This window comes from Molothrus ater, chromosome 7, assembly GCF_012460135.2.
Source record: "Molothrus ater isolate BHLD 08-10-18 breed brown headed cowbird chromosome 7, BPBGC_Mater_1.1, whole genome shotgun sequence".
NCBI classification, from domain to species: Eukaryota; Metazoa; Chordata; class Aves; order Passeriformes; family Icteridae; genus Molothrus; species Molothrus ater.
In genome coordinates, this window is record NC_050484.2 from 19,899,671 (window position 1) to 19,923,413 (window position 23,743).

The window sequence follows — 23,743 nt, forward strand, 5'->3', positions numbered from 1 at the left end:
GTGGGTATTAAAGGCTTAATAGGACAAGAATACACTAATAATAAATCTGTTCTTTTGTCCTACTAAGTAAGTAATATCATTACAGATAAATGCTAACTTAAGTCTAGTGGGTGAATTGATGATGATGTGGGATTTTTTTACTTCTGTGGTGGGGAGGGAGCCTGTTCATGATTTAATGGTACCTAATGAGTTCAGTTTCCGAATAAAAGCACAAAAAATTATTTTCAGTACTTATAAGTCATCTAAAACACAAAAAAGTGTATAAGCAAGGACCAGTGATAATTTCCCAGAAGCTTTAATGCTAATTTATTTTTCAGGCTTGATAATGCCTTTGAGTTGTGTCTCAGCTTTTGTAAGGCTTTTGGAGACACCTGCTGAGAGTATCCCAGGAAATTTAAGCTGTACAACTTAAAATAACTTGATACAGAGTGAACAGAAATTGTTGGAAAGACTGTACCAGGAAGGGTTATTTATGCCACTGAAACTGGAAGGTTGTGTAGAACAACACTGAACAAAGATCTGCCTGCATCCTCTGATAAATATTTTACTTTGGTAATGGAATGTAAAGTATTATTCCTTTTGCAGATCAAACCAATAATTGAAGGCCAATACACACACTTGATAAAATGGGGGAGTTGAGGAAAAATATAACACGGGTCAATGAGAAAATTGTGGAATATGAATAGAGGATGGGCGATTACACAGAGAGCAACTGTGTTGTGTTGAACCTTTGGTATGGAATGGAAACTCAGTGTCCGAGGAACCTGTTCTAGAATATATTTGGCATACCAGTTTAAAAGTTCTTGTTCATTTACTTCTCAGTTCATGTTATAGAGAAAATGCATTATTTTTAATATCACTAAAGGATCATTTCTTCATGCAACCTGTTTCTCTTAGAAGCTTGTCATATTGGGATGTGCACATATGAAACATCATTTATCTACACATTATCAGTTGGGTTTTTGCTATTTGTTTGTGTTTGTGGTTTTTTTTAAGAGCTAATATTTCAAACCAGGGTAGAACTTCAATTGCAAGGAAACGAGTGTTCTGTTGCACTTGGAAGTAGGAACTTCTCCCTAAGCAATGCTAGAGAAGCTCCACTTTGTATTTTTTGGATTTTTTGCAGGTATAGCAATATATGTAGGGGTTTTTTGCAGAGGTTAGGTATAGCAATTCACCTAGTTATTATATTTTGTATTTAGTTCTAGATATAGAAAGGGAAATTAATTCTGTGATTTTAAAATGGTCTTTTAAAGATTTTCCTTTCATTTTTTGAGACTTCTTTTCTGGTCTAACATAGGTCACTAGTACAAAATACATATTATATATAGTATTTTTTTATGGTATGTTAACTATCATAGTTCCTTAAACTGTGACATTTTAGTCTGTATTTTGCAATACCTAGTACGCCAGTTGTCTTGGGCTCTCTACAACCTACCAGAAAAGAGGGAAGCAGATCTATAAGTAAAGGAACATTTTAAATTACTTTTTTTGTTCTGTTCTGTTTGAAGATGTGAAATTAACTTTTAGGTCACAGTGACTATTACACTTCCAAATATTTGTGTGTGTGTGTGTACACACATATATAGGCATCACATAATGCTAGGAGAGCAATAAGAGATCTGTAAATGTGACTAGAGGTTTAGGAAGTTGGATTTTGGGGTTTTTTTCGCTAATAAAAAAGCAGCATTATCTTCTGGCTGTTGATAATGTTCTCTTGAAAGTGGCTAATAGTTTTTAATAATTAGAAAGGCATGCTGAACAGGAGTTTGTTGCAGGGGGGTGCTCTGGCTCTTTTATGTCTTTTGGAGTTTTTTGTCAGCTGTCTTTCAGTAACTTTATAATGCCCTTCTCTGCCCCTATGAAGGGACAAAGGTGAATAGTATTCCATATACAGCATGTAAAAATTGGTACTTCCATCAGATGGATGTATAAACTGCTGAAGGTTACTGGAACAGCTGTCATAACCTCCATCTCACTGTGCTCTCTTACACATCCAGGGAGTAATCCCAAGTGCTGAAGAAGGCTTGACTTCAGACCAGGCCAGTTGAGCCACGCTCCCAGCAGGACGAAGCAGGTCCTAAACCTTTTGGGACTTTAGGGGCAGTGGCTCTGGGTGCCTGTGAACAAGAGGTCCCTACCACAACCAACCCCAAGGTTGGTTGTGGCTCCAATTGGTTATGACACCTTTCACTGCAGTGGGAATTTGCCAGACCACTATATCTGAGGATTTTTTTTTTATCACTCGTGGGAGTAATTGCTGCTTTACTCTAAGGTGAGTAGAGAATAACGTGAGTACTACTAACAGATCAACCTACAAGTGAACCTTAAGAGTTAAATCTTCCTACTGCTGAAGGGGCATCCTGGGATCTTGAATTAGAACCAGTGTTGAAAGATGTTTTATGTTTGATTATATCAGTATGGCTTAGCAAGCCCTGGAGCAGCCTTTTAGCCACAGTTCAAAGCAATGCCAAAAGCAGTCTAATAGCAAATATGGGACTCCCAACAGACTACAACCAAGTGATACCCTCATTCCTGTGAGAACTTTCTTATAATCTAGAGCACAACCTCTCATCTTTATAGTTTGGTTTTTTTTTTTTTTTTTTAAATACAAACATTTTAGCTCTATGTAATTTATCAGATAAGAAAACTTAAGGACAACTTACTTTTTATAAATCGCAGTTGGAATAAATATCAGAATAAAAAGATAGCAGAGATTGTGCTGTGATTGTTAATTATTTTCTTAATGAAGCTATGTTGATCATCAATTTTCAAAATAAGCAGTTGTCCTGAAATGTAGCAGTATTCTTTGAATGCTGCCATTGAAATGATCTGATGTGTAAAATTACTGCAAATTGTCCACCAGAGAGAGCTGTTGCAAAATTTTATTCCAACAGCTGTTGAAAACAATTGTTTCATTACCTTATTATGAATCAGGTACAGTATTTCCCTGGCCACAGAAAATTGTAGGCAGTAGTATCATTAAAGGGCAAATTGATATACCTAAGAAGGCATTTCTGTTTATTTAATTTAATTGGCATACAAATATTTAGAAACAAAAGAACACACACACAGAAATTCCACACAAACTGCTTCTCCTTATTCTATCAGACTATCAGGAATGGGAGAAATGCTTGAAATTTCACAGAGTGCCTTTGGAGGCTCTGCAGGTGTAAGGGAGGAGGTGCAGTACTGATGCCAGCTCTCTTAGCTGAGAGAGGCTCTCCAGTGACTGCAGAGCAGAAATGAGACGCACAATGCACTGGCAGCCAGGATGTAACGTAGAAACCTGGTTTACTTCATTGCAAACAAATGGACAATATATATTTTACAATATATAATAAAAATACAGCTGATACAAGTGCCACTAATTAACAAAAAAACTAATATTAAAGACTTAAAAATGCTCATTTTTGTAATATATACACTGCAGTAATAAGCCACAATAAATACATCAAATTTCATATCATTCATAATAAATACGGAAAATATAAATACAGAAGAATACAGTTAATTTGAATAAATTATTACAACATAAGATCTAGGTTAAGTTCTGTTGAATATTATTGTAGCTTATATTACCCTTTGGCATCTTTGATGTTACAACTTGTTTAAAAAAAGGAAATTAAGGAAATGTGTAGTTCATGAAGCTTAAAATTATTTCCATATACAGATTTTAAGATGAACTTTCTTTCCCTTTGCTTCTTCAAACAGTTTAAAAGCAGCAGTCCAAATAAATATCTTGCTTAACTGTTGAGACCTCCATAATTTTAGTATGCAAGATCATCTGTAATGGAAAATGTTAAGTACGTAACAATTATTTTTCTCAGAAATTAGTAATGTTAGAAGAAATGTACAAGTTTTAAACTAATGGCTGCAATTATGCCTTTTTTCTAGTCCCATTTGAATGGATTACCTGTCTGAAAGACAATCAACTTAAGTGCTTTTGAGTTTATGCCATGGTGTACTATTTACCACTTGCCAACAAAAATTTCAAAAGCAATTTTATATTCTTGTGGGGAAATATATATATGTACATATACAGAGAGAGATGAACCTGCTTAAAGACAGGGACGGACTAGACAGTGTGAATGTTAATAGAGTCTGTTAAAACAAAACACTTTAAACATATAAAAGGCAATGTGTTTTTTACAAAATTTCTATTAGTTGGAGATTGAAATAAATCAGAAGAACCAACTGCCATGTTTTATGTTAACAGGTATTAACAAGTACATTTGTATTAATAATTTTATTTGTAAAAGGTTATTACACCAGAATGCAATGTAACTTAAAAGATCAACTTTACTAAGACAATATTACAGGCTGAGGATCTTAGGAACAGTTTTGTAATCTACAGATTTTGACTATTTTTGCACTGTTAAATGTCTAGCGCTTATTTGACATCAAACACATTTTAAACATATTTCACAAACTACACTTCAGACATATTTCCATAGAAGTGCCTACAATCAAGTCAGTTAAAAGAAGTGCCCAGTTATTAAGCCTTGTTTACATGGGCATTTGAGACCTGAAGTTGTGGTATTTGTGTGAAATGGCTTGGAAAAAAACCAGCATGCTTCCTTTCTGGTTTTAAGAGAACCAGCTGCCAGTGCACATCATGATCTTTTCAAGAAGCTGAAAACTGGTGCTGAATCTATATCTGAGACTCACAAATGGTTCTTTACAGTGATTCCCCCATTACCCCAGCAAGATTAACCTTCATCCAAAATCCAACCCAAAATTTCATTCTTAAGAACGTATTTTAGAAGTTTAAGGTGGAGAAACCTAAAAAAATTACCTGCCATAATGTACTAAGCCTCATTTGAAAATGCCAAGATAAAATGCTGATAAAAGGACATTCTGCCTTTGCTTTTAGCATCTCTTGCTAGCTGAGAAACTGGGTATATAAGAATAGATGGCCGGGAGCAGAGTTAACTAAGATGATTTTGAACTTGTCTTTGAAACTGCCATCAGCAAAGAGTGACATAGTAGCAATGCTTCTAGGGTGCTGCTTTTTCATTTTTTTACCCCATGGATTTGGATAAGTCTTTTATTTAATGGCCACCTGTACAACTCTGGCCTGGAAAAAATGCCAGTTCCTATTTCCACTGAGTTCATGTTTGGTTACAATATATTAAATAACAGAAACAATATTTCAATCTAACATGGGCAAGCTTGTAGTGAATGTCCATATACTTTACCATCCTTGCTCGGAAGAGATCGTAATTCACCTTTTTCCTTCAGTTGTTTTTTTTCTAAAATGCTTTATTTTTCCCTTAATAGGAAAAATAATCCGTATCAATCTGCCTCTTGGCTTCATCTTTCTTTTCCTCTAAATTGTTCTTTCTATCCTCCCTGCACTCACTCAAGTGTTTGAAGACAAAGGATTATCTTGATCCTTTTATTAGAACAATGATGCACATTTGTATCTTCCACCATTTTCCCTATCAAGAAAAGCTAATCCCATCTTCATGGTATGTTTGAAAAGTGAACTTAGAGAAGAACGTACATGAAAGACAAACTTTGTTTTGACTTGGGTCTGCTGGACATTCATTCAGAAAGAGAAGTGTCATTGCTAAGCTCCATATTAAAATAATTGTGTTAATAAAGTACAAAATGTACCTTTTGAATTTTTTTTTGTTCCACCCCCAGCCTTGGATGAAGGACTACGATCTCAATTGAGAAGGTGCAACACAGAGCACCAAAAATATGGTTCTCCAGTCAATGGAACCTTCTGAGGGGTGGTTGTCTGCCTAACCTTAAAGACAGCAGTAGGGCAACATATATTCTAGAATCACCGAATGGCCTGGTTAGGAAGGGATCTGAAAGACCATCTAGTGCCAGCCACTAGATCATGTTGTTCAAAACCCCACCCAACCTGGCTTTTCAAGATCTCATTCTCAGCACAAAGGACAGAAGAGTTGCCCTTTTGCTTGATTTTAATGAAAAGTCTTACTGTACAATGGACCTCCCAAACACCAGAAGGGAGGAAGGAACTAAAAAGAAATTACTAAGGCTGCAAAAGAGGTGTTTCATAAAGTGGATATCCATATAAAGTAAAATCAGCTATTAGGGTAGCAGAAAAGTCCTCAAAGATGTCACAACTTTCCTCCTTAAGTGGAAACTATACTCTTGTTAGCCATAAAATTAAAAGCTGTGTTGGATTTAGGGGAGGGAAGAGACAGTGAAAAGGAAAAACTTGTGAAGAACTCAAGTGTGTGTTCATTCAGACATCTTTAAAACTACATTGCACTTCTTCCTCACTTCACAGTATTTGTACTTTGGATTTGACACTTCTTGGAGAAAATGGACAATAGTTTGCACATGGACAATGATTACAGAGAATAGCAAAATTAGGAATATTAAAAAAACTTTGAAACACTGATGAGATTTTTCATACCAAGGAACACGTAAGTGAACTAGACTCTGTTTTGAAAATAACAGCTTTCTACCATTTTAAAAAAATAGTAATCACATTTAGTATTTTAGAAATAAATTCTATAGAATATATTCTCTGAGTTAATTCTAGATTTTCAAAGTATTTTACATCAACTGTCCTGCAACTGTAATAAAGCAGATGACAGAATTACTCTTTAGTCTCAGCAGGAAAGCCTAACACCCCCAAATGCTTAAGGATTTTCCATATCATCCTCTTCTGTTCCTGACTGTTTCAGGAAATAAAACAACTGCCACAATGAACATCAGTTTATAAAACTCACCAGCTGTAACAGTGCCCTTATTTAACAAATGCCTTTTAAAAGGGTATTATGGGTCTGTCTTGCTTTATGTTTGAGTAGGAACACCTGCATTGCTACAGGAGCAACCTAGACAAGGAGTTTCAACTGAGAGAATTCAGCTGGCAAAAGAATGCAGAGGAGCAAGACTGCTTGTTGCTGCCAAGTATGGTGTTGCAGGAAAACCACAATCTTGCTGCTCAAATGTTAAGCACTAGACAGGTAAATGTTGTGTATTCAACACAGCTTTTAGTCTAATTTTTTCACTGTGAAATTTACTTTTTAACTTCTGCTCATTAATCCAGTCTAAGGAAAGGAGAGCTCATTTCAGCTGTTTTTCATGTTCATGAAAAATTTCTGGTCACTTCTGAGCTGGGCTGGGCCTAATTTGGAAAATGGCATTGTCTGCAGTACAAAAATTCAGTTATGATGCCAAAACATGAGAATAAAATGGTATTTTACCTGTTCTATACTATAGAATTATGTTTTATCACAGTATCTCCAAGTACATTACAAACCAGAGCACAGAACATGATGACACAACAGGACAAAGGCAAAGTCTCCTATGTCTGAGCCCAGTACTCCCTATCCAGTGTAGCACATTTCTGTCAGGAACACCTGAACTAATAAAACCTTTTATCCATGCTCAGTTTTGCATACAAATATATGTGTACAATCTTTAACAAAGCAGCTGTGTTTGTGAAGGTACTGCCTGGGATCAGGTTAGAAACCGGATCTGGCCTGGGATCAGTCAGCAATCTAGTGAGTAACAGCACCACTAATACCACACAGGAGTCCTGCAGCACTTGGACCAAAGGCAGGATCCCACTGCTAACAGAGCAGGGGAGCAGCTGAACCTTATCTATAGCAAGTAATAGTTACTATGGAGTGGAACCAATGGCCTTAAAATAAACAGATGTCAACTCCAATTATGATTCACTAGCAGGAACTTATGCAAATAAAAAATTGTAAAGCTTTACAAATCTCGAATTTTCTAATCTAAGTGGCATACAGCTCAACAAAGAATATTAGAAGCTCCTCCTGACCAGCTTTTAATTTTAAGGATCTTTCAATGGGCATGAGTTGTTGCTCTTAAGCAACAACTGCAATTGCTGTAATAGTGCCAACGAAATTCTAATTTCATGTCTAACATCAATTAAAGCATTATATATATTTAACAATGCACCTTTTTCCAAGAGAGGTGAAGTTCACCTTATAGGCAAAAGGGCATCTGCTTTTAGGTGCTGTTCCAGTCATGGTCTTGGTGAAAATTCCAGTTTCTTTCAAGAAAGGGAAATACCTTTGTTATGACTCATTTTTGTGAACGATGCAATATAATCACAAATATATACTGGGCTTCTTAGGAGTGTTTACCAGTAGCTAGATATCTTGGAAATGAAGCTGATAAAGACTATCAGTAATATAGATATTTTCACAAGTAATATACTGTGTTGATACAGAAGCAAATACTGCTGGATATCATTTAGTAACATAATACTTTTATTACACAGAAACAGCCTACCCAAAATGAAAGGACTGGTTATCAACATGAATTTTAACCAGCTGGGAAATGGGACACAGCATGTTAAAACATGTATATACTAGCCCAGAAAATAACATGAAAATATTTTCCATCCCATGACTTAAGCCTGGCTTTTCTTTAAATGAAGAGAATGCTTTTTTATTCTAAAAAATAAATCAATGTTTAAACAAGTGATGGGAAACTCGACTCTCACCTGATTTCTACATCCTACTCTAGATCAGAAATCTGTGCCAATGGAAATAGTAAATAACCATCACCTTAATATTTAAAGCTAGCTGAGAAGTATTTTATAAAGTTGATCACTTACTGTGCTTGCTGATATTATTAAAGATATTTTTCATGTGAAAGGACAGGGGCCAAGAAAATAATTCCTTATTGCTCAGTAAGGGCACGAATAACAAAGCAAAAGATTTAATTTAACTTTCCCCTGAGAGAAATACCTCAGTAAAGTGTGTGGTTCTCCAACACACTCTGAAGTTAAAGAGCTGCTACTGATCCTCATCTACTGTCCCAGCTCAAGCAAAAGAGATTTGTGCTTTTGTTGCTGGTGTTAAGGGAGTGCCTAATTTAAGCCCGCTGTTAAAGCAAGACCCCAATATATAAAGAGACTTGTTATATTTGCCCTTAGAATATCTTGAACAGAATAATTAATTCTTAAGTGCAGAACTTTAAGGACTAGCGCATTTCTCTTTAAAAATCATGGGTATTTGCTGTATGGCATTGGAGAACACAGGCACTTACCTGGCTACTCAGCCTTAGAGAAAGAGCCTAGAGTGGTCTGTGACTGCGAGGAGCAGAGGCTGTGGAAGTGCTGAGCCAGATAACCAGCATGAGTGCGCTCTCCAGGAGATGGAATACGTTGCAAGTTTGGAATCCAGTCCCTAGAGAACTAGACTTTTCAATGCAGTTCATATAAAACATGTAGGACTTCTTGTGGAAACAAGTAAATAAAAAAATCTTTCCAGCTACTACATGGAGTAAAAATATTTTGCTAATTTAGCATAAATACGAGGAATCACTTTGCCCAGATTTCATATAAAAACAATTAAGTTAGCTCTTTTTTTGAAAAGCATATTTTACATTGGCAGTTCTTCTACTGGAGTACTGTACATGATGTTTTTAAGAGCTTCTAACCAGAAGAATCACTGTTACAGAGATAAAATTTACACTGTGTTTACATGCACACTGTTAACCACCTAGATTTGACACAGATAAAAACTAAAATGCTGATCTGTATTTTGACAAACAAGACAGGCCTACATTTCAACTACTTGATGTATAATAAATGAAATCTCAGTATTAGAAGAACAAAAATGCTGAAATAGATTTTGAAATCAAAATAAGGCAGTGCAGAATTACCAGTGCAGAGAAAAGCAGATTCCTATGCCTCCTTTTCTAAACAAAAGCAAGGTTGTTTAATAAATTAAAGATAGTTTCATTCCCATTCCATTTAAAAACAAGTGGATCACAATGTAATGGATATCCATATGATGCACATGTTCTTTTGCTTGCAGACTTTTGCAGATACAAAATTTCTGAAGCTATTTTTTCCTCACTGAATGGACTGTTTCCTTATAAGACCAAATGGTACTAAATTTGAGATACAATCAGAAGTTCACAAAAGCCAGTCCTGTATATCATAAAAATTTAGGCAATCTAGACACTTCCACATTTTTTTCCCATGCTTTATTTAAACTTTGATCAGTAAGGCTCTGCTTTTATAAATTGCATACTGACATATTCATAAACTGGCTTGGGAGAAACATACAGGTTTTGTTACAGTGAATTTTAAGACCTTACATTGCCTCAGGGTCTGGAGCTATGGCATTTCTCGGAAGAGGTTCACAGTTCCCGCAGTTCGTACAGTACTGCAAAGTGGCACTAAAGTGCGTAAGGATCTGAACGGTGGCTGGGCTGAAGGTGCTGTGTGAGCTTAAGCTACTGCTTTGCCATTATATACAAGATCATTCTCCTTTGGGGATGGGGTACTAGCTCTGGAATGCCACTGATTTTAGTTTTAAATCGAGGATTGTCTACCTTTCTCTGTTCTAGATGTAAATGCCCCCTTTCTGACTCTTCTGTTTGTCAAGAACAGTAAAAGAGAAAAATAGTACACTCTAAAAATGTTTCAAGATGATTTATCAGAAATAGTATTAGGAAAAAATAAGGAAGAATACAAGGTACTCCAGATGAAAAGTGGCCATGCTCTTTGTAAGTAACTATGGATCTTCTGCTCAAATGAACATGCTGTTCATTTTTATCAAAACATGAATCTTTAACTACCATAAATAAAATACAAACAGTACAGAACAATTAAAACTTTTTTTTTGTACAGTAGTTATTTTTACATTAAACTTACCATCTTTTCAGATATGTTGAAAATTAGGACTCTAAACATGATTATTTCAAAGTATCATTTTTAACAATCTTGCACAGGCCCGACAGTCAAAAACATGGAAGTTTTGATTCAGATACCTTGGCAGGTTTCACATACGTTCATAGGTAGGCTACTTTGAAATATGTTGGGTGTGTTTTTTACTTATCTGTTTATTTTTATCAAAAAAAGGGGTTGATTATTTTTATTTAAATCTTTACATGAACTGGTTTTGTGCAATACCACTGCCAGTGTAGCTTGAGAAAACAAAATGTGTCTGGAACATTGACTATAGTCCAAGTATCATCTACCCCTTAAAAAAGTAAGTTTCTAGGAAAATCCAGTGGGAGTGAATTTTAACACAGGAAGTCAGTCCTAGAATAATTTAATTTTAAACAGGCACCGTCTCTACCACTGGTGATTTGATGCACTCTTCGTGCAGTCTGCTCTTCTCTGGGAGGTTTAGTGAATTCTCAGCAGGGTGTTCCTGCACATGACTGTCACCATTCAAAGCTGAGACAAAGCCATCTTGAGAAGGACCTTTCAAGTATGAGTGAAATTCCACTGGTGGGTGACTCGGCCTATGCTCAGTGTATAAACTGTTACAGGGAGCACTGCCATCCCCTTCAGAAGATGAGCAGCAAACAATCACTGAGGGGTTTGCAGAAGGGTAATGAGGGCTGCTAAAAGTTTCCTCTGATGGCCGTGTGTAGTCAACAAACTGTTCTGAAGTCATGTTGTAAGGCACCAGAGAAAGACTACCATTCTTGACAGCATCCCTTTCTGAGTAAGTCTCACCAATCTGGTTAGCAGTGCCAGCAACGTGGTTCTCTATTTGGTAATACAGAGTTGAAGAGTTAGTATAGTATGAGGCATTTTTAGAGTGGTTTTCATGCACAGCAGTTCCATCAGAGTAGCAAAGGACAGAAGGAAGAGGCACCATATCAGCATGGGAGCTCATACTTTCTACAAAATCATCTGCTTTTTCTTCCTCCTCATCTTCCTCCTCATCTTCCTCTTCCTCTTCGTCATCATCTGATTCACTAGGGGCTAAACTCTGTGTACTAGAATCTGTAACTCCACTACAAAAGCTACTCCCATCTTCCTCTTCCTCCTCTTCCCCTGGGCAGTCCAAGTCCTCAGCTGACTGGGAATGCATAACTGTAGCCGGGGGTTCGGTTTCAATCTCAAAATTTTCTGCAATCGAATATTCGACTGGATGGGGTCCTGGACTCATGGAACTACTGTGTGCACTTATCTCAGTGTGACAGCCATTGAGTGCTGGAACTTGCTGCTCTCTATTTTTCTCCAATTCAAGTTTCATTATCGTGTGCAAAAAGTGAGTCCGTACACGGATAGGGTTAAATTCGATTCTACCTGCTGTATTGCTACACCCTTCTTTAGTGCAACCACATGGAAAAGACATACGATCCACCTTTTAAAAAAGAGAATACAGATTAACAGTAGGAAGCAAAAGCCTGGTGACATGACAGAGCCTAGACAGCCTAGAGAAATACAAAGGTGAAGTGGGATTCACCTTGAGAAATGCTGGTACAATAAGTCAAAGCTAACAATCATTCAGGGAGTCAGCCCTGGAGTTTAGCAGTACTGAGAGAACAGTAAGGGGCCTGGACATGCTCCACTATTGCAGAGAAGGGAAAACTGATTCTGTTCCATAGGTAAAAGTATTACACAGTGGAAGAAAAACAGGTAGCTTTTCAATTTCTTGATCTGCTATAGCTTTACTTCATTTTGTGCTCAAATCCAGGCAAAAGTGTTTCCAGAAACACCTTAAAATTTGGTAAAAATCATGGAAACTAGACATCCATTGAAACAAAATGAATTATGTACAGAAACCTTTATAAATTACCAATGGGGACACCTGATCTCAGAAAACAGGAACAAATACTCAAGTGCATTTTCAAAAGTAATCCAGTCAATTCTAGATGCAATATTGTAAACAGACCAGGCACAGAACTTCTACATCTAACATCTTAAAATTTTGAATCCATGTGTTGGCAAGTTTGATTAGACAGCCTAAGGTCTGTGACTTTCACCTGCACCGTAACACCTAAACATCAAATATGCACAGGAGAACCACACAAAACAATCCAGTATATCTTCCCCACATGTGGAGATGAAAACAGGAACAGCAAAGAGACTATATTATTTTAAATAGCAGAGAAAGTTTAGCTTGGCTTTATGAGATGGCGAAAAATGCTTTCAGGAAGCAGACTCAGCTGCAATACAGCAATTCAGCAGAACTAGCAGAAATATCTTTTAGGGAACATTGTGGGACATGTACAGCTGACACTATGCAAATGTACAATATGAAATACCTTTTCAGTCTGCAGAGGAAAAACTTGCTATATTAGCAGATACCTTTTTACTGCCTACATGCAAATTTATCATGCACAGATTTTAATTATCATGCATGTTACATAAAGGACAGCATTGCACAATGTCATTTACTGTTTCCCACAGAGTTTGGACTATAATTCACATTTGGAGTGTCTGCTAATTGTTTCTAAAATAAAAGGTAATATCCCTTCTGAAATCTGCAGGCTACTTATTCTTCTGTTGTCTGCATCTACCTATTCAGATAAAGGCCTAAAAGGAGTATGAGGAGCAGAATACTTGTGTAAGAACAAAAAAATCCCCTAAGCCATGTATGTGCCTAAAATCATACTGAAGATATTTTGGGAGATTGTACTGATTGCCCACCATATAGCCTTAAAACAGGGCACTAACAAACAGGTTGGATATCCGCAAGTGTTACTGCCTAATACTTAATTTCCAAGAGTTATAATGTTGAGAACAGAAAGTACACACACGTGCATGGACACACAACCTTCCCCCTCCCCAGACAATTAAATAATGAAAATAATGTAGACATTTACCTGACATTTTATGCCTGCAAGACTGCAGGTGCAAGTTTCTGGGTCACAGAACACACGGCAGTCACAGCCACAATCCTCTCTGGACAGGCGGATGGCTCGCAGTTCGTGCTTTTCTTCCACGTCAATCTTCTTCACTCCAGAAGCTCGCAGCAGTGCCCGCCGCTTTTTTGTAGGCAGGGGTTGGAGAAAGAAGTACTCATCTACTTCTGTGTTGTCTAGATCAATATCATCATCAGAAATGTCATCCAGAGTCAGTGTATTGGCTTCCTCAGATTCCACCGTACCGTTCTTGGTCATCTGTTGCACAAAACAATTAACGAAGTCCTTAAACAATGCTCACACGTACGTCATGTCATAGATGGCAATATGTGAAATGCATTATCAATTGACAAAAAGCTGTATGTAAAAATGCTGCATGACTGCCAGGAAGTTCCAGAAAATGATCACAGATAGGGTGACCAAGCATTTCTTTCACATTTAGAATATGAATTAAAACCACATTTTTAATACCAAGTTTGTAATGAAGGTAAGAAATTATCTGTTCTTTATTTACTTAAATTTACTGTTTGCCATTAGCTGCTAGATCTCATGCCATTTTGAAATCTAGTCTTTTCTGTATTGCTTCACAAGATAATTTTTGAGACCTTAATTGATTCCTGTCTCTGAGCTCTCTGAAATTCTTAAATATCCCTTTTGAGATAGCAATGATACTACTGACATAGGTTCAGATCATGATGCATCACAGGTTTGTAAAATGGTATATTTTATGTACTACTCCACTTTCTGTTACACATTTCACATTACACTGGTACAAGAGGGGGTAATAGCTCCCTCAATAGTTCTGCCTGGCCCTGGGACAATGGGGAGATTATTTACACCAGGTATTTCAACATATTCCTTCAGTAAAGTAGGAAAAGCAACATTAGAAGTCATCCTTTTTCCTGTACACTCTACAGCGAGAGAGAGGTAAATCCATGCAGGGATTAAATGCATCTTGAATTAGCTGCCTGAAGCAAATACCTCACCATACACACAACTCAGCCTGAATATTTCAGTCCAGAATGGCATTCTTGCTTATATCTTTTCATTTTACGTTAGCAAGGTAGCACTAAGTAGAGTGTATTTATGTTTCTTTGATTTCTTTGTTTGTTTGTTTAATATGCAACAGGGGAATGACCTATCTAAGAAATCTCATTTCTCTAGTTTTATATACACAAGGCTCAAACCATTCCTTAAGCAGATCACTGTTATTTAATCTAAGTTTGAAACTGTGGAGGGAGAAAAATTCTAATCCCTGCTCCTGTAATTAATTTACTATTTTATTCAATTACTGTTTAATAAAAATTAACTTTTAGGGCTCTTACCCATGAGGTGAATGCTGTAACTGGCCAGCACACAAAGGCACCTACAGAACCATTCCACCCCTGGCACGTATTTCTCCTCCTCCTGCAAACCTTAACTACTTTGCTCCACAGCAGTGGAGCATCAGGGACTGGCCTGCAGGGATGTGCTGAATGCCACGTGCATCCCGCAGGCTGGAACATCCACCATGTGCCATCAGACAGCAGATTGCCTTTGCAAAGCACCTCAGCTCCTGACTCCTTTGCAGGATGATTTCCTTCTTGTCGCCTCTAACTTTTTTTTTTCCTCCATTTTGCCACACAAAGAACAAATGAATTAATAAAAGGAAAGAGTCTAACATTTCTCAAAAAAGTAACTGGGTAACTACCGAAGGAGGAAGATTATCAAAAACTACCAAATACATTTTCCAGAACTTCAGGGGAACATTAAGCTCTCTTGATTGTCATAATATTGCTCATCTAATTAAACTTGATAGTAGATGGGTAAATTTCCTCATAAATCTAAAGGTTAATGTCATGACCACAGAACAAAGGCCAATGAATATATGAAGCCTTTGGGTGAAATTCAGTCCTACTCAGTAAAACAGGAAAAACGCAGGATGGACATCTCTGCCTTGCCCTAGTTGGAAGTTATTCCTTACAACTTCCCACAAAGGGAACCTACTGTGTCCACAGACCAGGCAGCCTTACACGACTGGTTTCATGCTAATAATGTTAATTTCAGGAGACATTATGAGTAAGGACTCTCTTAGGCAATTTTTTGTGCTTACTCATGCTTTCTCAAATGATTATCTTGTACCTTTCATTTGATAAGATGGCTTTTACATCCAGAATTTTCACACTCTGCTGCTAATAAGTGTTTATGCTCCTGTCAGCAGTGTTTTCATCAAAGTGCTGGTACTAAATGGCCAAAGTGACTTGAAGATGATTTCACAGCCTTTATCTGCTTTTAGTTAGAGATGTTTCTTATTTGGCCTTTTGCTTTTAGCAACAAAAACAGTATCTAATATTATGGAAATTCAATTTCAATATATTCCTGTATTTTTATCTTTTTTTAACAGGTTCTACAGGAGCAAATAATTTCTACTCACCAATTTGTATATTTTCATGCAATTAAAAAAAAAAATCCCAGAGAAACTGAAATTAAAAACCACACCAAAAATATTACTTTCTATTTACATAATGGTTTTCAAATAGAAAAACCTCTGACTAAACTTCATTCTACTCCATTTTCTCATTTTCTTTATTTTTCTGTGATGTCATTTTTTTATGCAAGTTGTGATTAGCACATTTTCATTAAATTAATAATAGTTTTGCTGACATAACTGCTAACACTGTCACCTTAGAATGCCACATTTCCCTTTTTATTCATTTAGAAACTATGTGAATGACCAAGAAGCTCTTCCATCTCTGTAATAAAAAATCAGCAAGGCCCTGTTTTCTTAAGTAAACAAAACACGCTCAGTGCTTTACAGTGACTCTTCACTAATTCAGCAAGTCCTGGATTTTCTTTTCATGCTTGAAATTTTCTTTTCTTTTTTTTTAACCCAAGCACGTAATCAGGGATGCAACTAAACTGAGGTTAATGGACTAGTTAAACAGGAAGATTTTTGTTGCCAATGTTTTTATACATGCTCCAGATGAATAGGAATATTTCACTCTGGTAAAAAATTTAACACCAGTAAGACAAAAATAAGGAATGCAAATAAGGCTCTCCTTATTCACTCCATATTTATGAAGAGATTTTTGCAGAAACTTAACAATCTTAATAATCATCCACTCAAACAAGTGGCTGGGAAGATGGAAAAACATGTATTTGGAAAATAAGCAGAAAGTATGGTCTGTGTCCCCAAAACAGACTGGGTGGAAACGAAATGAGTTAATTAAGAAAGGAGATACATCCCAGCCAAGAGCAGGATTAGGAAAGGATGAAGAGCCAAGCTCCAGTGCATAAAGGCTAAACGGCCTCATCTACTCTTTCAAGGTAAATAAGATCTGTGATTTTTCTGGATTTATTTTCTTGCTAAGAAAAGTGAAATATTTGTGTGCTTGACTATTCTTTACTCACTCCACTGGGGATTCCTCTCTTTGAGCTGATTCCTAGAAGTCAGCCGAGGGATCTACAGCTAGTCATCAGTTACACAGCACAATTCACACTTGATGCTCTGAAAATCCTGTGATGTGAGATGTTACAGGTATAACCTCTATCAAGGGATAAGTCACTAGCACTCTACTAGCCTTTGGTTTCCAACCTGTCCAAATACCTGTCTGTGATTCACCTTCATCCTGAGTGGTTTTATGTTTGTTCTATGACAGTTCAGATTTTAGGACCTTATGAATTTATTTAAGAATCTATTTAGTTATGAAAAAACCCCAAACAGTTAGGAGACTGAAAAAAGCTCAGTTACAATTCTAAATATTGTTCACTTTTAATTACAGGATTCATCTGAAAAAAAAGTCAAAAATACATGCAATGCAATCCATGACACAAAAAAACAGAAGTTAGAAGACTCATTCTCTTCCTGGCACTTCCAGACTTCTGCTGGACACCCTTTTCAAGGCTAACTTTCACCACTCTCTGCAGAAAACAGGAAGTAAAGAACAACCTCCCTGTAAGCACTTGGAGGAACACAGCAATGACAACTACAAGAGCACTTCGTATAATCAAACAAAAATGCATCTTCAGTAAAATTATAAAACTCCAGGAAAACATCTATTTCCAACTGAAAATGGAGCTCATAGGAGGGGATTGTTTTGTTTAACACACATACCTTGGGCGCCTATAGCTCTGACACTGTTCAGTTAAATTAGGGCAGAGATCAAAGTCTTAGAGAAGCTTTACCTTTAACTTTAGAGAATTGAGTTTTTCCTCCCTTAGGTGCTCTCTCAGCATCTCTCGGTGGAGCCTCTCCTGTTCCATGGCAAACTCCCCCAGGGTGTACTGGCGCACGCTGTTGTGGCGAGTGGACATTCCCAGCGTGCTCCCTCCTTGGCTGGGAACGCTGGTGAAGCCTTGCCTTCTCGTGAAGTAATACACAGTGACACAGTTGAAGTGGACATTCTTTGTTCTCTTACGCTTCTCCCTCTTCAGGATTGAAGACGCTGGAACAGAGGCAGATTTCAGTGTGAATGCTGACCTCCAGTCAGGCTGCAGATGTGTTCAGACAAAGGGAACTGCACAAGTGACAACACCTGACTACACAGACACCGTATTCCAAGGTGAGAAGGACAAGAAGGGAACGTTAGAAATAGAAGCCCCTACAAGCTGTTACAGTCGTGAACACCATTGTCTACTTCAGAAGAGAAATACTTGGCCAGGAAAGCTTTTCTTTCCCATCGCATCACAAAAATGTTTTATCCTTTTACCAAGAAAGCAATCAAATCCCAGCGAAAGAAACTTCCTTCAGTGTCACCAGACAGATGGTGATCCAATGACTTGTACCTCTTCCAACCCCTGCCAACAAAGTTGCACAAGGCAGGAGAGATCCACATCATTACAGCACAGGCTCATAACAGAAAAGATCAGAATATCCAATTACCTAATTTGTGAGAAATTGATGTTGGAGAAACTATAAAAGCAGTATGTTTAGTATTTTATACTGTCTCAAAAATTCATACCATCATCATCGCCACTGAATGATATAGAAATAATTCTGACTAGCAGTCAGATTTTGTTTTTCTTTACCTCCATCTGTCTTTCTGCTGCCATCCACTGAATACATGTGTGTGTATATAGTCTAATGTGTAGAATTTTTATAAAAACTAAATCTAGTATTTTCTAACTCTTTTCTGATTCCACTCATACCTGTGCTCAGGTTTTTTAGTAAACGTATGCAGTAACATATGAAACGTGTTTAAAAAAAAATGCCAGATTTTAACTATTAAATATTCTTCTTCTTTTGATTCTACAGACACTTAGCAACTCCTTCCCATGATACTGATCTATTGTTTCTCACTGATAATGGCTGCATGCCATTAGAGGAAATAAAAAAAGACACACAAACCTTAGAGAAAGGTAAGGGACACCCCTTGATTTTTAAGATGAGCAGTCCAATTTATTTGATTTGTTGCAAAATAGCAACAGGTTGTTGAGAATGCAGCTTGTAAGTCATTGCTTTGCAGTTTATAAGCAACAACTGCAGGTGTGTGCAGGTATGAATGAGAGGCCTCATTGCCAGAATTGAGGCAGTAAAATGATTTAAAGGGTGCCTGACCACTCTTAAATGGCTTGGAATCATTCTATAAAAGCAGTAAGAACAACAAGATGTAGACTGATAATCTAGAATTCCACCATTTCCAGAGATGGGACCCACTTGGCCTTCAGGTCTGGTTTTGTAACAGGTCTGGTTTCTTGTCACAGGGAAAATACAGTTCAGCCTCCATTACTGGTTGTGAAATGTTAATCACCACAAAGGTAAATCCACAAACTTCTACATGAAGTAAAACTGTGCAAACACCTAGCATCATCTACCAGACTGTGGGAAAACCAAGTATATTAGAAAATAAAGCTCTGTATCCAAATTACAGACAGTGTGTCCTACAGACATTATCACTGAACTTTGTGGCTCACTGAAAAAGGATTACTTCTCCTAAATACTAATAAGCTGCTCAAAGTATGGTAAAGTATATGCTTTGCTATATAAATAACAGACCTCCTGCAGGTGTGCTGGATTATAAATATAAAACAGATAAATATGATTGGGTCCTGTGACTCACATGCTGCTAGTAAAGTGTGTTACAAAAAAAAGGTGTAGCATGTACAAAGAGAAATCAAAAGACAAATTCTGTTACATTAGGCATCTTTAACTTGCATCCAAGTTGAAGCAAATCTCCTATCAACAAAGCTTGTCAAAAATATTTATAGGAAGCCTTTAGTGAGGGAAGAGGGTATTTCATTAGCAGACTGGCTGATAGGGATGTGTCAATTTTGCATGATATTAAATATGGCTTTAATGTGTTGCTCTTTTTCATACATACCACAGTTCCAAAACAAAACTGCCTTTAATAAAACCAATTTCTGAGCATTTGTAAGATGGGGTAATTTTCATACTGAAACATTCTCTTTCAATGTAGCATAAAAGCAAATACACTAAATCAGAACCTGCACTGGCAATATGCTCTAATACATAAGAAAGTGCATATTAAAAAAACCCTTTTTCTGCTGAATGAGGTATCTAAACCATTCTGGGGTGTATCCAATTTCTGATATCAGTATCAATGTTATTTGGATCTTGACTGGATGATGCCTCTATTTCAGAATAAATACTGGCAGCTACGGAAAGGCAGGCAGCTTTTTTGCCAAATAAATGAACCAGTCACAAATGAGAAATAATACTATTGCAAAATACTCAAAGAAAGAAAGGGAAAGTTGCTCTTGAAAAAAAAAATACAAATACATTTCATGAAGAAATCAAAGGTAACTGCACCTGTGAATCTCACAAGTTAGAGAATCAAACAAACCTTTGAATCCTCATCTGTAAACCTGAGTATCTATGACACAAGGTCTGTGTTGATAGTAATCTGGTTTAGATCTTAGCTGTGGAACTCCTGACAAGGCTGCTTTACTGGCAGGAATGACAAATGCTGCAATAAAAGCACTTCTGTTTTTTCAAGTCTCAATCTTTTTATGGTACAGATACTACTTTCATACTAATGGCTAAACATAAATAATGACCCTTAGGTTGTATTCACACACTACACGCTAACATTAATAGCTAAATGAAGCTAAGCAGAAGAGTATGTGATCTAGTTACTTCCAGATGAAAAATAAAAAATCATCTCTGATAAAAACTAGATAATCATGAATGAGCTTTTACACTATGTGCATTTTTGCCCATGTGTGTGCATCAAAATTCAGAACATGAATTTCATGCACTGCCATACATTTATGCCTAATACTTCAGTCAGCAGTCTCTCAGTTTTGACTGCAGATGTCATGGCTGTCTTAAAGAACCCATTAATGCATATCTTCAATTTTTTTATAGTTCTTATCAGTTTCAGTAATTGAATTGTCAATGCCACACCATCAAAGTTGTTTGTTTGTGGGGTTTTTTTGATATGTCACTAATTAAAACTGTCAGAATTAAGATGAACTTCATGAAAATGTTGACACACGGTAACTTCAGTGTCACTGGCACTGTAAAGTCAGCACTAGATTGAAGATGTGTATGAAGACAATGAGAGAGCTGACACGTATTTGTTGTAAATGCCATTGAAGCTTGTGCTGTTATTTATGAACATTGTAATTCTGAGTCACACAAATTATACAACAGTCTGTAATTAAACACGTGTGTAAACATTCAGAGCCCTCAGAATACATGGGATTACTTTTTCTGGAACACATCCTATCTTTTGGTAGTGCTCATTAAAGGGCAGAGTTAAGGCCCTATGAAGAACTCCACAGCCGTCTCCTGAATGCTGCTGTCGGGAGGAGTTAGAATATATTCATATTTATGTGAATTTTGTTTACAAGAATAGATCTGGCAGGAGCTGCAGGAGTTTACAGGATTGTATTTGATTAGTCAAAAGCACAGATTAGAATGTCAGCGAGGAGACATGAGAATTGTGACCACCTCAGCTACCAAGCGCACGGAAAGAAGCACAGTCAGCACTGCAAAGCACTGTGTCCCTGCTCTATTACACTTCCTAAAAATCTCTGAGCAGAGGGCTGCCTTGATGTGAGCTCAAAAATACTATTAAATATTGAATGGAAATGTTGAACACTTTCCAATGTCAGGGACAAAGTGCTCTATAACTGATTCAAACCCTTTACTTCAAACCAACCAAAACAGAACTACCACCTTATCAAGAGTCTGGGGCATTTGTTATTGTGCATGCACTGTACCTTACACAGTATGTTCAATCTGCTGGAATCACTGCTAAGGGCACTGTTTAACTCAAGACAGAGCAGAAGAACACACAAAATATGTATGTTCTGATCTGTTAGAAAGCATGAATATACACCTCGTAACATTTACTGAAAATTTGAAAATTTGAGGTTTTATCATACTTAGTCATCATTTATTTCTTGTATCTTGGTAACAGATGTCATCATTGGCCCACCCAACTCACAAATCCCATGAAAAAATTTTCCCCTTTCTAAAGGGGAAAATCAGTATTTCCACTAGCAATCCAACCTATGCTTAAAAGAATCACCCAAGTTTCATTTGTATATGAATAAATTATAACTAATGCAATAGGAAAGCAAGAGCAGTAATATGCTGGCAGACTGAAGCAAAGCTTTCCTGACTTGCTCTCATATGTCCAAGGCACTATGCATCAGCACTGTCCATTTGCCTTTCAACATCCTCATTTTCCAAGCTGGGCACTGGAGCTACAGCAGTGAGAAACCTGTGGAAGATGCAGCCCTTCCTTCTGCATATTTAGTGGCTGAAACAGAATCCAAACCTCCCCCTGAGAAAAGCACCCGCTGAAGCTGTGTTCATCCATCAAATGCAAAATCTGCTTCCTATTTTTATACAATCCTGATAGCAGTGACATTTTAAGCTCATCATGATTTTCTAACATTTTTTACCCAGAAAACTGGTAGTTCTTTGATTACAAAACTTAAATGATCTCAGTTCTGGCTGAACTCCAAGACATAAGCACTTTCTTCTGCTGTCTCAGCTATTCTCCTGATGTCAAAGACACATTAAAATAAATGTGAACCATATGGCTCCCCAGCAGATTACTCACACTCCTGCATCAATGAGGCCAAAGCAATGCATTGTCACCAGTGCAGAAATATCTTAGGCACGTAAAATTTCAAAAGGCTGGAAAAAACATGTGTGAAGCAGCCTTTTGGATTGAAGCTCTATCTTAGATCAGTGGAAATGCTGCATTTCTTACACTCTACCACCAATCTGTCTGCTTTTTGCATACTTGGTGTCATACAAACCATTATGGCAAGAAGGATTAGCACTATTCTCCACCTGCTCCATGACTTTCCATGCAGTTTCATCAAGTCTAACACCACAGAACAGCAAAGCCTAATCCCTCCTGGTAATCCAGGTCAGAATGCTGCATATAAAAGCCAGCTTGCTTCCCAACCCTCATAGAAAACAAAATCTAGGAAAAGGTTGTATCCAGAAATTGCTTCTACCTCTTTCTCTTACCTCTCCTTCTATCCTATTATCTTCAAAAAGGTATTTTCTAAGAGTCTCCATACACTCAATTTACAAGTTTCCAACCCTGAATGATAAAACACTTTTCCTACATTCTGGAAATCTACATTAAGAGGAAATCCTGTGACATAAAATACACCCTCCAAAAGAAACATGTAGTCTTGAGGACAGGGGAGGTATTTGCCAGAAGAAATTTTAATCTCAAAGTCTAGAAGGGAACTGCATACTCAGTTGTAAATTAGAGGAAATTTGAGAGAAGAGAGACAATGCTGTGGAACACCACCACCTACCTAGAGCACTTCACTGCTCTATCCTTCTAGTAGGTTCCTTTAGGGTAAAATCAAAGCTACATTCACCTCACAGGAGGAGCTGGATGGGAATGCTTGCCTGATGCCAGATTTAAGTCACATTTGAAAAGGTTTTTGAAAATTACTAGCTCACAGACAAGTCTGACATGAATAGAGAGGGATTAATTTGTATTTTAAGCGTTTTACCTCACTGTCAAGTGTTTGGTCGGAAATCTTGCAGAAATGTTTCATTGTTAGGATGCATACTAGAAGCTGGAACCTGACCACTAAAATTTCAGTGAAAGATCCAAGTTTCCTCAGCACCCTCCACCTCCAGAGTGCTTTTATGAGACATACAACACACTAGTCCGGTTTCTCCATTCTGCAAATATCATCAGCCTTTGGGGAGGAGTGGAGATGG

General features: G+C 37.2%; 1 protein-coding gene across 6 annotated transcripts in view; it reads right to left on the bottom strand.

Moving 5' to 3' along the window:
* Nucleotides 1–3,277: 3,277 nt before the first annotated feature.
* CSRNP3 (cysteine and serine rich nuclear protein 3) overlaps nucleotides 3,278–23,743 on the bottom strand; it is a 97,719-nt gene continuing 77,253 nt past the window's right edge. For 5 of the 6 annotated variants that reach the window (XM_036386440.2, XM_036386439.2, XM_036386437.2 and 2 more), the window contains 4 exons: nucleotides 17,755–18,014; nucleotides 13,552–13,848; nucleotides 9,019–12,086; nucleotides 3,278–8,014 (listed from right to left, as the gene is read on the bottom strand). In XM_036386440.2, coding sequence (XP_036242333.1) covers nucleotides 11,043–12,086; nucleotides 13,552–13,848; nucleotides 17,755–18,014 — 1,601 coding nt within the window. In that variant the 3' untranslated portion in view covers nucleotides 3,278–8,014; nucleotides 9,019–11,042. The remainder of the gene's footprint in view (nucleotides 8,015–9,018; nucleotides 12,087–13,551; nucleotides 13,849–17,754; nucleotides 18,015–23,743) is intronic. The other variant, XM_036386438.2, reaches the window with a different exon arrangement.